Source organism: Staurois parvus, unplaced genomic scaffold (assembly GCF_062004578.1).
Source record: "Staurois parvus isolate SC_StPar_1 unplaced genomic scaffold, SC_StPar_1.0 ptg000104l, whole genome shotgun sequence".
Classification (NCBI taxonomy): domain Eukaryota; kingdom Metazoa; phylum Chordata; class Amphibia; order Anura; family Ranidae; genus Staurois; species Staurois parvus.
Genome location: NW_028317900.1, coordinates 437,580 through 450,519, shown reverse-complemented (window position 1 = coordinate 450,519; position 12,940 = coordinate 437,580). Strand labels below are relative to the sequence as shown.

At 41.2% G+C, this 12,940-nt stretch overlaps 1 protein-coding gene across 1 annotated transcript in view; it reads right to left on the bottom strand.

Annotated features, from left to right (window-relative positions):
* PRKD1 (protein kinase D1) overlaps positions 1-12,940 on the bottom strand; it is a 228,790-nt gene that overhangs the window by 6,375 nt on the left and 209,475 nt on the right. The window contains exons 13-14 of the mRNA XM_089671269.1: positions 260-421; positions 85-178 (exon numbers count right to left, since the gene is read on the bottom strand). Of these exons, the coding sequence (XP_089527395.1) occupies positions 85-178; positions 260-421 (256 nt within the window). The remainder of the gene's footprint in view (positions 1-84; positions 179-259; positions 422-12,940) is intronic.

Here is a 12,940-nt window from a genome sequence, read left to right as displayed (position 1 = left end):
AGGCCTTAGTTTGGTTGGTTTTCGAAGCTTGTAAGCTCATCTTGTTTCACACTTCTACAAAAGAAATTTTGCAATTTACCTGAGGAAAGGGATCTGCTGAAGCAAGCAGCACATTTTCCGGTTTCAGGTCACAGTGGACAATATTTTTGAAGTGAAGGTGTCGCAGTGCTACCAAGATCTTAAAAGAAACAGATGTTTGTGTTTCAGAAACTCTTTATGCGCTTTTCAGGATATGACTACAGCATAATCTTATACTAACCTGTGTAACCAGGAATTTGGTGATACGCTCAGGTAACCTTCCCTTTTCACTAGATAGGATCATCTCAAGCATATCACCATGCAACTTTTCCATTACTACAAAAACTCTTTCTGGAGTCTCAAACATACACTCCAGGTTTACAACCCCACGGTGATGCAGGTTCTGCAAAAAAAAAAAAAATGCATTTATAATGATAAATTTGTACAACAAATACACATAATGTTCTTCAGCACCCTCATATTCTTGCAAAATAATTGGATTTTTTCTACATACTTACCTGTAAAATCCATTTCTTGGAGTAAATCACAGGACACAGAGCAGGCCATAATAATGGCTATGTGGGTTATATGCCACCTACAGGTGAATGGACACTAGCCGGCCAATCAAGCAGGAAGTCCTCCCCCATATAACCCCTGCTACATATGAAGTACTCAGTTTTTGTAGCAAGCAATGAATATATAGAAAGAGGGGAGGGACCTCTGTGTCCCGTGATGTACTCCAAGAAATGGATTTTATAGGTAAGTATGTAGAAAAAAATCCAATCTTCTTTATCATACATCACAGGACACAGAGCAGGCCATATTAACGACTATGTGGGATATCCCAAAGCAATAACCTTGAGAGGTTGGTGACATCACAATAACCATCAACATCCCAAAAGGAGCTATTCAGCTGTTCGTAAAACACTGTGGCCAAAGGCAGAATCCTCCGTGGCTCTGACATCATCTGGTAAAACCTTGTGAATGTATGAACAGAAGACCATGTAGCAGCTTTGCAAACCTGAGCAATCGACGCTTGGTGGCAGATAGCCCAAGATGCCCCCACACGTTTCAGCTTCACACAGGGTTTCTTCTGATCCTGGCCCTGAAACTTCTGCACACTGTGCGCTTTAGCATGTGCTGACCCTGCTCTGTCATTTTACGAGTTGCTGTTGTTCCCAGTTGCTTCCACTTTGTTATAATACCACTAGCAGTTGACCGTGGAATATTTAGTAGCAAGGAATTTTCACGGATGAACTTATTGCACAGGTGGCAACCTATCACGGTACCACGCTTGAATTCACTGAGCTCCTGAGAGCGAACTATTATTTCACAAATGTTTGTAGAAGCAGTCTGCATGCCTAGGTGCTTGATTTAATACACCTGTGACCATGGAGGTGATTGGAACACCTGAACCCAATGATTTGAAGGGGTGTCCCAATACTTTTGGCAGTATAGTGTATATACGTGTTCCACTTACCAAACCTGCCGCAGGACCCTGAACTTTTAGTCAGGGACCAACTTTCAACCATCATGGCGGGCCTTATCTTAATGTCCTTCAAGGACTCCGTATAGCACCCTGCCGGAAGCACCTTGGTCAGATCAAACTGCACAGGGTTCTGAAAACACGAGGTCCAGCACTGTAAAGGCGCATTACAAACAAAACCCTAAGGATTCTTCTCCATGTCCAGCGAGGCTCGGATACCATCTATTTTGGCTGACAGCTTTTCGAATCGATCCGACTGAGGCCCTTAACTCTCAGTAAAATTGCTTCAGACCTCCCAGTATGCTTCAACGAGCACATCTAGCACATATTCAGTGACCATCCACCTTACAGACACTGGCAAAAAAAAGGAGCAATTCCTGTTTGACATTATTACGGCCTGCTTTGTGTCCTGTGATGTATGATAAAGAAACACTGTTTATCTTGCTATAGTTAGGCAAACATTTTTAACCACTTCCAGTCCGGACACTTTTACCCCCTTCCTGTCCAGGCCAATTTTCAGCTTTCAGTGCTATCAAATTTTGAATGACAATTGCGCGGTCATGCAACACTGTACCCATATGAATTGTTTAGCATTTTTTTGAGACAGATAAAGCTTTATTTTGGTGGTATTTATTCAACACTGGCATTTTTATTTTTTTTGCTATGTAAATGAAAAAGTCCAAAAATTTGAAAAAAGTGTTTTACAAATAAAATTATATTTCAGCATAAATCTTGGCCAAAATTTATTCTATTATCTTTTTAGTAAAAAAATAACCCAAATTAGTTTATAGCCAAAAATTATAGTTTTTAAACTTTTTTTTACATTTTTATTTTTTTTTTTTTTACATACTGTCACCCTAGCAGTACAGTGTCACCATGGTGACACTGTACTACTTCTGGGGGGGTGATGAAGATTTTTTTTTTTTTTTTACACTGATTGCTTTTACAGCCTTTATGGGTGTAAAAGCAATCATTTCTCCTCCTCTCTGGCTGCATTCTTGCAGCCATTGAGAAACACTGTGAGAGCTGTGATTGGTCACAGCTTGTCACATGGTACAGGGCAGTTGTGAATAGCCCTGTACCATGTGATCTCTGTGATCATTCACAGATTTCACGTGTAGTAAGCAATGATGTCAGAAGTGACATCTTGCTTACTACTCTGCATGTGATCACTGATTGGCCAATCAGTGATCACATGATCGGGACCTCGCACAGAGGTCCTGTACGATGATCGGCGTTTCACTGTGTCCAGAGCACACAGCGGGCACCGGATCGTGGTGCTGCGTGATCCCAGGAAGCGCGCACAAGCAGGGGCGGGAAGGCCATTTATAAATGGCCACCCACCCCTGCACTGCCACCGTCCGGCCGTTTATATAAAAATCTGAGTGTGCAAAAAAAAATGCGCCAAATGGAGAACATATAAAGTTCAGATGGTGATCCAACCTAATCACAAAATTAAACCATGGACTGATATTGAGTGAAAGACTACACCTGTTCAAATGTCACATTGGGAGCAGTCCATGCAGCCACTGCATCCCAATAGACAGCAATGGGACTGCATACATGGGGATGCACAGAACACTTGTGCAGGAATACAACGCTCTCACACAGGGTACAGATTCATACACTCTATGTAAACGAGGTCTAAATGCAATATGCCTCAGAACATGGTAATGTGCATTAAGGTGCTCTGCACTTTGGTGTGGTTGGGTGCTAGAAGCAGACTCCACAAGATGTCTGCTCCTATGTTTATAAACCAAAAAAGTTTTTTCTCTAGTGTTTGTTTCCTGTTGATAATATTCTGCCATGTAGTTTTCAATGGCTCACCAACACACATGCATTGTGTGCACCACAGCAGTGGGTAATGCGCTACCATGCTTTTTGGTGTGCTGAATTGGAAAAAATGGTGCACATTGACAATCTTTTGACTGTTCTGGTGCATTGGCAGGTTATTAATTTGATTGGGCCAACTTAACACACACAAGAAACACACATGCATTATGGAATGCCCCAGATTGAACCGATGTAAAACAAGCCTAAACTGGGAAGAACTCCCTGAATCTATCCAAAACCAATATCAGTTATTGATATGATCTACCCGTCAAACTGGCATCCCACAACCTCTAAAGTGGTTTTAAATGATTATTATTTTAAAGATGATGAACAAAAACAAACAATACTTTTGCACAGAGCAACTCTGATCCTCCTCTTCTTGAGTCCCCAGCAGCGCTTTTGGCGCTTCCCCCTTGCTGAGTGCCCCCAGAGCAAGCAGCTTGCATTCGCGTGTGCTCGGTTCCAAGCCACCTCTGTGTGTCTATGGGACACACAGAGTGTGGCTCAGTCCCACCCCCCCAGCTCCCTCCTAACTGGCTGTAATGGAAAACAGCGGGTGCCAATGGCTCCCGATTCTGTGTCTCAGCCAATGAGGAGAGAGACTCAGGAAAGCTGCTGCTCTTGTGCACATCTAGGATTGAGATTGGGCTCAGGTAAGTATTTGGGGGGGTGGCTGCACGCTGAAGGTTTTTTATCTTCATACATTGAATACATGAAAGAAAAAAACCTTAACCCTTTACAACCACTTTCATTTTAGAGAAAGAAGGTAACACTGCTCCAGGTAAGCTCACCACTCCCACACTCCTTCAGCATGTGTGCTGGCCTAGTTCGCACTCCTGTGCTATAGATCAAAGGAAAGTCTGGGAGGCTGCACTAAAGCACATATCCACTTTATCGCATAGAAAAGAAGCTTAAAAACACCATACTGTATGCCAGTGGGGGAAAAGAGGTTCACGTGTTTCATGCCTGATTAAGCGCTGAGGTTGGCGTGAAATGCACAAACCTTTTTTCCCCCACTGGCATACAGTATGGTGTTTTTAAGCTGCTTTTCTATACAATAAAGTAGATATGTACTTTAGTACAGCCTCCTGGACTCTCCTTTGATCTATAACACTTGAATTTTTGACATCCTATTTATTTTCTTTTGCTTTACCATTCTGTCTTCCCAGTCTAACTCTGCCATTTACCAAAACTATTAATTAGTAAACCAGTATTCCTTAGCTAAACCAAAAACAGAAACTGATTATTGCTAGCTTCTAGAACCTGGTCAGTCTCTTGCAGAGTGGGTCTGTGTAACCCTATAGCAAGTGAAGTGCTAAAACAGAGCCTAAAACACTAGAGACAGGTATAGGTGGAAACATCAATTAAGTATAAATGAGGGCTCATAATAATACAAATGAAGCTATCACATAACACAAGACAGGTGTGTAAGCTAGTTTACAAATACAATTATGATGTGTAGACAAATTGCTAATGTAACAGGTACTCAGATGTCTAATCTTAATGGAAAAGTGGGTATAGTTTGGCTGCAGTCTTTGTTCTTTTAAAACATTACACATGACAGAAAAATAAGAGGACACAAAGGGGCAGTATCAAGTTAAAGTAAACACATAGGAAAACAAACAGAACAAAAATTGTTCTACTTCCTTTCCTAACTCAGACCAGGTCTTGTAGCCCAATTTCAACATCTCTTAATGAAAGGCAGAGCTGACCTAGATCAATAATGATGTATCAATTTCATATGTGGTGTGTCATGACGGAGGTCTATGAGGGAGGTAGGTCATATCGCCCCATGCATTCTCCAGCTAGGTTTCCAAAACTTTAGGCAGTCACATAAATCATAACAGCTTTTATTTCGCCTCATTATTACCTCTGCTTCTGAAACTTACACATTTACCACCCATCCTCATAATGAGAACACTTAACTATACTAACTTCAATCGGTCACAGATCCGGGGGGTGGAGCCTAACCCTGGCGGCTGACGAGAGCCCGATGTAGGAGCTCTCGGGCAAGCTCCTTCACCCACCTCCCCAAACCCCTACCTGTGATGTGGAGCTGCGGTGCGGTGGTCCCCCTTGGATGGATGGAGGAACCCTGCGGGAGAGCTAAGTTGTGAGAAGGGATCCGGCTCCGGTGCTCGGGGTGAAGGTGTGTCGGGCAGCGGGGAGACAAGGTGGAGCGGTGCAGACACGTGACCGGCCGCTAAGCACCACTGGGAAACCAGGAAGCCGGCCGGTGTTTGGTGCAGAGAGAGAGGAGCTGATCGGCTTGTGGATCTACCCCTTGGTGCACGGCTGCAGACCCAATACCTGGTCCCCTGTTATAGCGCCGATAGTCTGGTGCCCTGCTAATAGGCTCACTGCTCGGAGCTCTGCATCCTAGCCCAGTGCTCAGAATCCTGTCAGCCGGTTTCTACCTGGAGCTCTGTCTGCCGGCTTGTTGGCTGGGATCTTGACCGTTGCTGGACTGCTGGGGGCTGTGCTGGTCGGTCCGTTGTTTGGGGCCCTGCTGGTTGGCCCATTGCTCTGAGTCCTGCTTCTGAAGGAGGAGAGACACGGGGGATTGGAGAGAGAAAGGAGGAGGATTCTTTTTGGAGGAACCCCTAAAATGATCACACTGCCCAGCTGAAGGACAGAGAGAAATGCTGGTTGGGCCCCGAGAAGAAGAGAGACACGAGCAGGGTGAGTGACTCTGACCGAGTCTCAACAAAATTATGTGCTTCCTGTGGGCTGTTGGGAGAGGCAGTGTGTGAGAGAAGAGAGGGGAGCCCCTTGAGTGGGAAATATAAAGTAGTGAAAAGGAGAAGAGGAAAAACGAATAAAAAGCTGGAAAATCAAATGAGTGGATAAGTAGTGACGTATATATTAATAGTTATCTCTCCTTAACCCCCGAGCCAATAAAGAAGAATAAGAGCAATAGAAGAATGAAAAATAAAAGTACAAAAGGAAGTGGGCTAAAAGGGACTCAGACTGGCACTATTAAAAAATACACTTCCCAGGGAAATATAACCCCAGAAAGGACTCAGGGCAAAAGTGGAAAAGGTGAAGTAGATCTAAGCCTGGAAAGTAGCCCTAGACTATCACTAGGCCTTGACATTAGCAGCCAACAAATATCTGCTAATACAGAGATGGAGACAGAGCTACAAATACCAAACAAAAAAGAAATGGCAGAAATGTTCAAAGATCTGGAGAAAACAATAAAACAAGAAATTGTAAATATTCGAAATGATTTGGGTCACCTTTTGGTGAGAGTGGAAGAAACGGAGGAAAAAGTCAAAAACCAGTCCCAAACTATTGCCGAATTGGAAAAAGAAATAATTAACATGAGGAAAGCACAAGAAAAATTGTTTTATAAGGCTGAGATACAAGAAAATAGGAATAGGAGGAGAAATATTAGGATACGTGGAGTCCCAGAGAATTCTAAAGGAGAAAATTTGCAAGAGATGGTCTGTAAAATATTAAATTCCATAATGGACAGTACTAATATGGAAAAAACTAAAATAGAAGGAATCTCTAGACAAGGAAAAATCCAAGGAAATTCGGGAAAAGATAGGCCACGAGATATACTTGTCAAATTTTGTGAATTCCTAGATAAAGATAAAATTTGGAAGAGGATAAAGGGAAAAGCAGTAATTATGTATGAAGGAAAGGACTTACAGATATATGCGGACTTGTCACCAGAGACTTTATGGAGAAGGAGAACCCTTAGACCTCTATTGGAAAGATTGAAAGAACAAAAGGTGCAATATAGATGGGGGACCCCTGAGTGCCTAATAGGATGGAGAAATGGAAATACAGCATATCTTAGGTTCCCAGAAGATTTGAAAAATTTTTGCGACAGACTCAATCTACAAAGAATGGAGATTCCTGGCTGGGAAGAAGAACACTGGGAAATTAGAACGAAAAGAAAAGAGGACTGGCAACTGGTTGGTGGGGGGGGGCGGAGGGGGGGAGGGGGAGAGGGAGAGAGATAGTGTTTTTTTTTTTTTTTTTTTTTTTCTCTCTCTCTCTCTCTCTCCGCCTTGTCCCTTCCGCCCTCAAACCACTGTTATTGAGATATTTTGGTAGGATTTAGGGGTTAAGGGGGAGGGGGGGAAGGGGCGGAATGCTGTCCAGGGCTGGAGTTTTTCCCCTATAGATTAAATCAAAAGTGGATAGTATTACCACAAATGATTGGTAGGCAATCAACAGGCCTAAAAAGAGGGGAGGGGGAGGAAGGGGGGTGGGATGGGAAAATGGGTGGGAGGGGGGAGGGGAGGGGAGTTGGGTGGGACGGGAGCTGGGTGGGAGGGAGGGGAGGAGGTATTGGGTTAATACTCTGCATGACAGAAGGGACAAAGAGGAAGAGGCAATCTAGAAGAGAGATGGAGTTAATAGGGAAAGATGGAAGAAATACAGTTTATAACTTATAATGTGAATGGGTTGAGTTGTCCAGGGAAGAGATTTAGGTTGTTCAATGAGTTACATCATAGGGCGACGTCAGTGGTATTTTTACAGGAGACGCATTTTGAGATAGAGGCAAACGTGAAATTAAAATCCAAATACTACCCAATATGGTACTATGCAGATTCTCCAATAAAAAGAGCAAAAGGGGTTGCAATAGGTTTGGCAAAGAATATGAGATTTGAGCTGCAGGATAGAAGAACCGACCCGGAGGGGAGGTTTTTATTCCTAAAAGGTAGACTTCAGGGGATAGAGTGTACTTTAGCCAATATATACTGCCCTAATAGAAACCCGGAGATATATATGAAGGGTCTGTTGAAAAAATTAATGGAATTCAAAAAAGGGCGTTTGATAGTAGCTGGAGACCTAAATTTCTGTATGGACCCACAAAGGGATAATACCTCTTCTGTGCAGAGAGAGGGGAGTAGGTCTCTGAGAGTTTTGAAGAAAGTGATGCATGAATGTCAACTAGTGGATACCTGGAGAATAACGCATATGAAAGACAGAGACTATACCTTCTTCTCTAATGCACATGAGATATACTCGAGATTAGATTACATCTTAATAGACCATCAACTTATAGATCACCTGGTTAAAATTGACATAGAGACAAGGACGTTCTCGGATCATGCTCCGGTCGTAATGAAAATGGAATGGGGAAGAAGGTGGACTGGAGGATTAGGGTGGAGGTTAAATGAGGTTCTTCTTCTGGATGAGGAGGTAGTTCAGAAAATCGAGAAAGAGATTAAGGTATACTTTAAGGAGAACGAATCAGAGGAAGTATCGATAGCCACAGTCTGGGAAAGCCATAAGGTATTCATAAGAGGAATCTTGATAGCGGCAGGAGCAGGGAAGAAAAAGGAAAGAAGAGAGAGGGTCAGTGGGATATTAAAAGAAATATTGGATTTAGAGCAGATACATAAGAAGAAAATAACAAAAGATACGAGACAGAAGTTATTGGATAAAAAAGATGAACTAGAGAGATTGATGGATGAGGAGAAGAGAAGAGTATACAACAGGGTTTTGAATGAGAGATATAGATGGGGAGACAGACCAGGAAGATATTTAATGAGAGCTTTGAATAAAAAGAAAAATAGGAACTATATAGAAAAGATAAAAAGCTCAAAGGGGGAGTTGGTCCACTCAAATAAAGAGATTATTAAAGTGTTTACGGAGTATTACAAAAAGTTATATAATATTAGTCCCCAAGGCCCTCTAAAACAAACTCAAGAGGTAATTAATAAAAAAAAGATGACATACTTAAAAAATGCGGGATTACCAAAACTAAGTGAAGCACAGTTGAACTCCCTAGACGCAGAAATTTCCCAGGAAGAAATCAAAACAGCATTAAAAAGCACAGGGGGGGGAAAAAGCCCAGGCCCGGATGGTTATACAGTTAAGTACTATAAGAAATTTAGTGAAGTACTGTTACCCAAACTGGAGAAATATATGAATGCTCTGGGAGGTGGGATGGAAGTGAGGAGAGAATCCCTACAGGCCCATGTAGTGCTTATTCATAAGGAGGGAAAAGATCCATCTCAGTGCTCCAGCTACAGACCTATCTCATTATTGAACACTGACACTAAACTGTATGCAAAGGTGTTAGCAAACAGGTTGAGGGACTTGATGCCTGAATGGATACATGGAGATCAGGTGGGCTTTGTACCGGGGAGAGAAGGTAGAGATAACGGCTTGAGAACCCTCATGCTTATTCAGAAAAGTAGAAAAGGGAAAGCCCCGGTAGTGCTCTTGTCAATTGATGCAGAGAAAGCATTTGATAGAGTGGACTGGGGCTTTATGATGGACAACTTAAAAGTGCTGGGGATAGGCGATAGAATGCGAGAGTGGATAAGTAAATTATATAGGGAGCCTACTGCAATCATCACGGTAAATGGGGAGAGATCAGAACCCATTGGAATGTCCAATGGTACAAGACAAGGCTGCCCACTATCTCCCCTGCTATATGTATTGTCACTCGAACCTTTGTTGTCAACAATAAGAAATAGCGGATCGGTAAAGGGAATTCAGATAGAATCTATAGAACACAGAGTAGCGGCCTTTGCGGACGACTTATTGTTCTATGTGGGGAACCCCCGAATAACTCTCCCAAATATAATGAAGATTCTGAAGGAGTACGGTGAACTATCAAATTTAAAAATTAATCCAACGAAAACAGAGATCCTGAATATTAATATATCAAAGAACGAAAAAGAAAAACTACAAAAAGAATTCCCCTTTATATGGAGAGAAAAAGAGATAAAATACTTAGGAATAAAACTCACTGCCTCATCTAAGCACCTGTATAGATTAAACTATATCTCTTTGATAAATGAGATCAGGGAAGATCTAAAAAGACTGGAAGGAGGAAATCCATCCTGGATAGGACGTATAAACTTAGTCAAAATGGTAATTATGCCTAAAATACTGTATAGATTTCAAATGGTACCAATTAAAATCCCAGAAGCCTTCTTTAAGATAATGAAAAAAATGTTAACAAGATACATATGGAAGAATAAAAAACCTAGAATAGCATATGAAACATTGAGCAGGACTAAAGAGAAAGGGGGATTGGGTCTACCAGATGTCAAGAGATACTATAAAGCAGTGGTCTTAGCAAGAATATATGACTGGACATTTAACCATAAGGGGAAAAGTTGGGTAACAATTGAAAACGATCTTAGTGGCACTAGATTGAACCAGACGATATGGGTTCCACCACAGTTTAGGGGAATTAAAGAAAGCACAAGTATCTACACTCTAAATGTTCTTAGGATATGGGATAATTTACACAAAAACATGAAATGGGAATTTAATTCTATATTAATGCCTCTCACAAATACTGATTACTTTCCTCCGGGAAAAAATAAGATATCGGGGAGATGGTTTAGAAAGGAGGATACCCAACTGAGAGATGTTTTGGTGGGGGGGGAATTGAGACCACTTAAAGATTTAATGGAGAATAAGGGAGATATTTTTATTAGAATAGATGAGTGGAAATATCATCAATTGAAATGTTTTATTGGAAATCTTCCGAAACCCTTGAGAGTAAAACAGGAGTGGAATATGTTTGAAAGGTTGTTAGAGACACGAAGAGATGGGAAGCACGGTGTTTCAAAAGTGTATAGAATACTCACAGAATTAGACACAAACACAAAGTTAATCTTTATCACAAAATGGGAAAGAGATATGGGAGTTGGGTTTGACGAAGATAGACAGAAAAAGATGTTTAGATTGATACACGATAATGTGAGTATGAGAGAGGTTGAGGTTAATTATAAGTGTGTGACACGATGGCACATTACACCGAGTGTAGAGCACAAGATGAATGGGGAGGACTCAGATAAGTGTTGGAGAGGGTGTGGAGAGATGGGCACGGTGTTTCACATATGGTGGGAATGTCCGAAAATCCAGGCTTTTTGGAAGATAATAGTCAAATTGATTAAAGAAATAACTGAAATTGACATAGGGTTAGACCCAACGACGTGCCTCCTACACAATGTAGAGACATCAGTAAATAAATATAAAGACTCAGGTATTTGGTATTTCTTGAATGCGGCGAAAGGGTTGATACCCAAGTTTTGGCGGAGGGCTGAGGTACCAAAGGAGGAAGACTGGATTAATAGAGTAAACCAGATAGGTAGAATGGAAAGATCATATCATATGCAGGAAGATAAGATGAGAGTTTATTTCAGGAGATGGGAAAAATGGGAAAGAGCAGGATTGAAAGAGAAATATAGGAAAATATGAACCAGGATGTTAGCAAAAAAAAAAAAAAAAAAAAAAAAAAAAAATTTAATAAGCCTCAAGAGAGTAGAATGGGATAGAGTCTGCAGAGGGGGAGGAGGGGGGAGGAGCGGTGGGAAGGGGGGATAGAGGGATGGGAAAGAAAAGAGTTTTTAGTAAGGGATAGATAGAAATGTTAGAAATGTTTATTTGTATGAAAATTTTTTTTTCCCTTTTTGGGTTTTTGTAATAATATGAAAAATTTAATAAATAACTAAATTAAAAAAAAAAAAAAAAAAAAATATACTAACTTCAATCACACTTTGGTACAATTAACACAACCGTGTTTCTCTTTCTGTATACAAGTCTTCAGCTTTGCACATGCCAACTTTAGCAAACAGGAGTGCAAACCAGCAGAGCTGTCCCACAATTTGGAAAAATACTAACAATGGCGAGGTAATTTTTTTTTTATTTGTAAATAATGTTTGGCTACAGCAATGAGCATCGTAAGATAAGGCAGATTGTAGGATATTGTGCATTCCTAATATGTTCAACATTAATAAGTGTTCCAGGATTCTGAATAAAAAGTTAAGTATCTTCATTGAAGATCCAACAGTGGGAAAGCAGAAAGCATGCACAATCAAGAATAGAGGACAGGACAGGGATATACTACAAATCACAGAAAAGCAGAACTTTAGACAAAGTAAATTATTCTTTCCTATGTGGATATCTTTTGTTATGGTTGTCGATATGTAGCTTGTGCTCACAGAAGTGATGCAAGTGAAATTCAACTAAACAGATGTCTTTTCTCTTACCTTGCTTTATAAACTGTATCTATACTGCACCCTCTCAAAATTCAAAGTGATTTCAATGATAGTGCTAATTTGCAAAGAGTACATTTAAAGCTCTACTCCAGGCATAAACTTTTTCGCCAGTTTACTCCCCCTCCCATGGCTAATCCAGCGCTGGGTGTGTGTGCCCTTCTCTGATGTCCATCTTTTCCTTGATCCTGAGAGGGCCACACCCCATATGATAGGAAGGGTCCACAACACAGACATGGACACTCAGAGAAGGACCCAAACCAGGAAGTAAACATAAAAGAAAACTTAAGCCTGGAGTGTCACTTGATCGTGGTTACAGGCAAATAAAAAAGACTTTTAAATATAACTGATTATTTTTTTTTTAATATAGTGTTAAATTCTTTGAAGGCTGATGGACAGAAGGGGGGAGGATTTTATTCAAGCGTGGAGTTTAATTAAGCCCGGGTTCACACCAGTGTGGCTTTAAAATTGAGCCACAGATCAGTGAGATTTCTACCTCCTATTTCCCTGCGGCTTGCAACATTGTTTAACAAAAGAGTGCAGGAAGTTTTTTAAAAGTCGCTGAGACAGGAGTGCGACATGGAACTGTCAAATCGCAGCCGTGTGAACCAAGGCT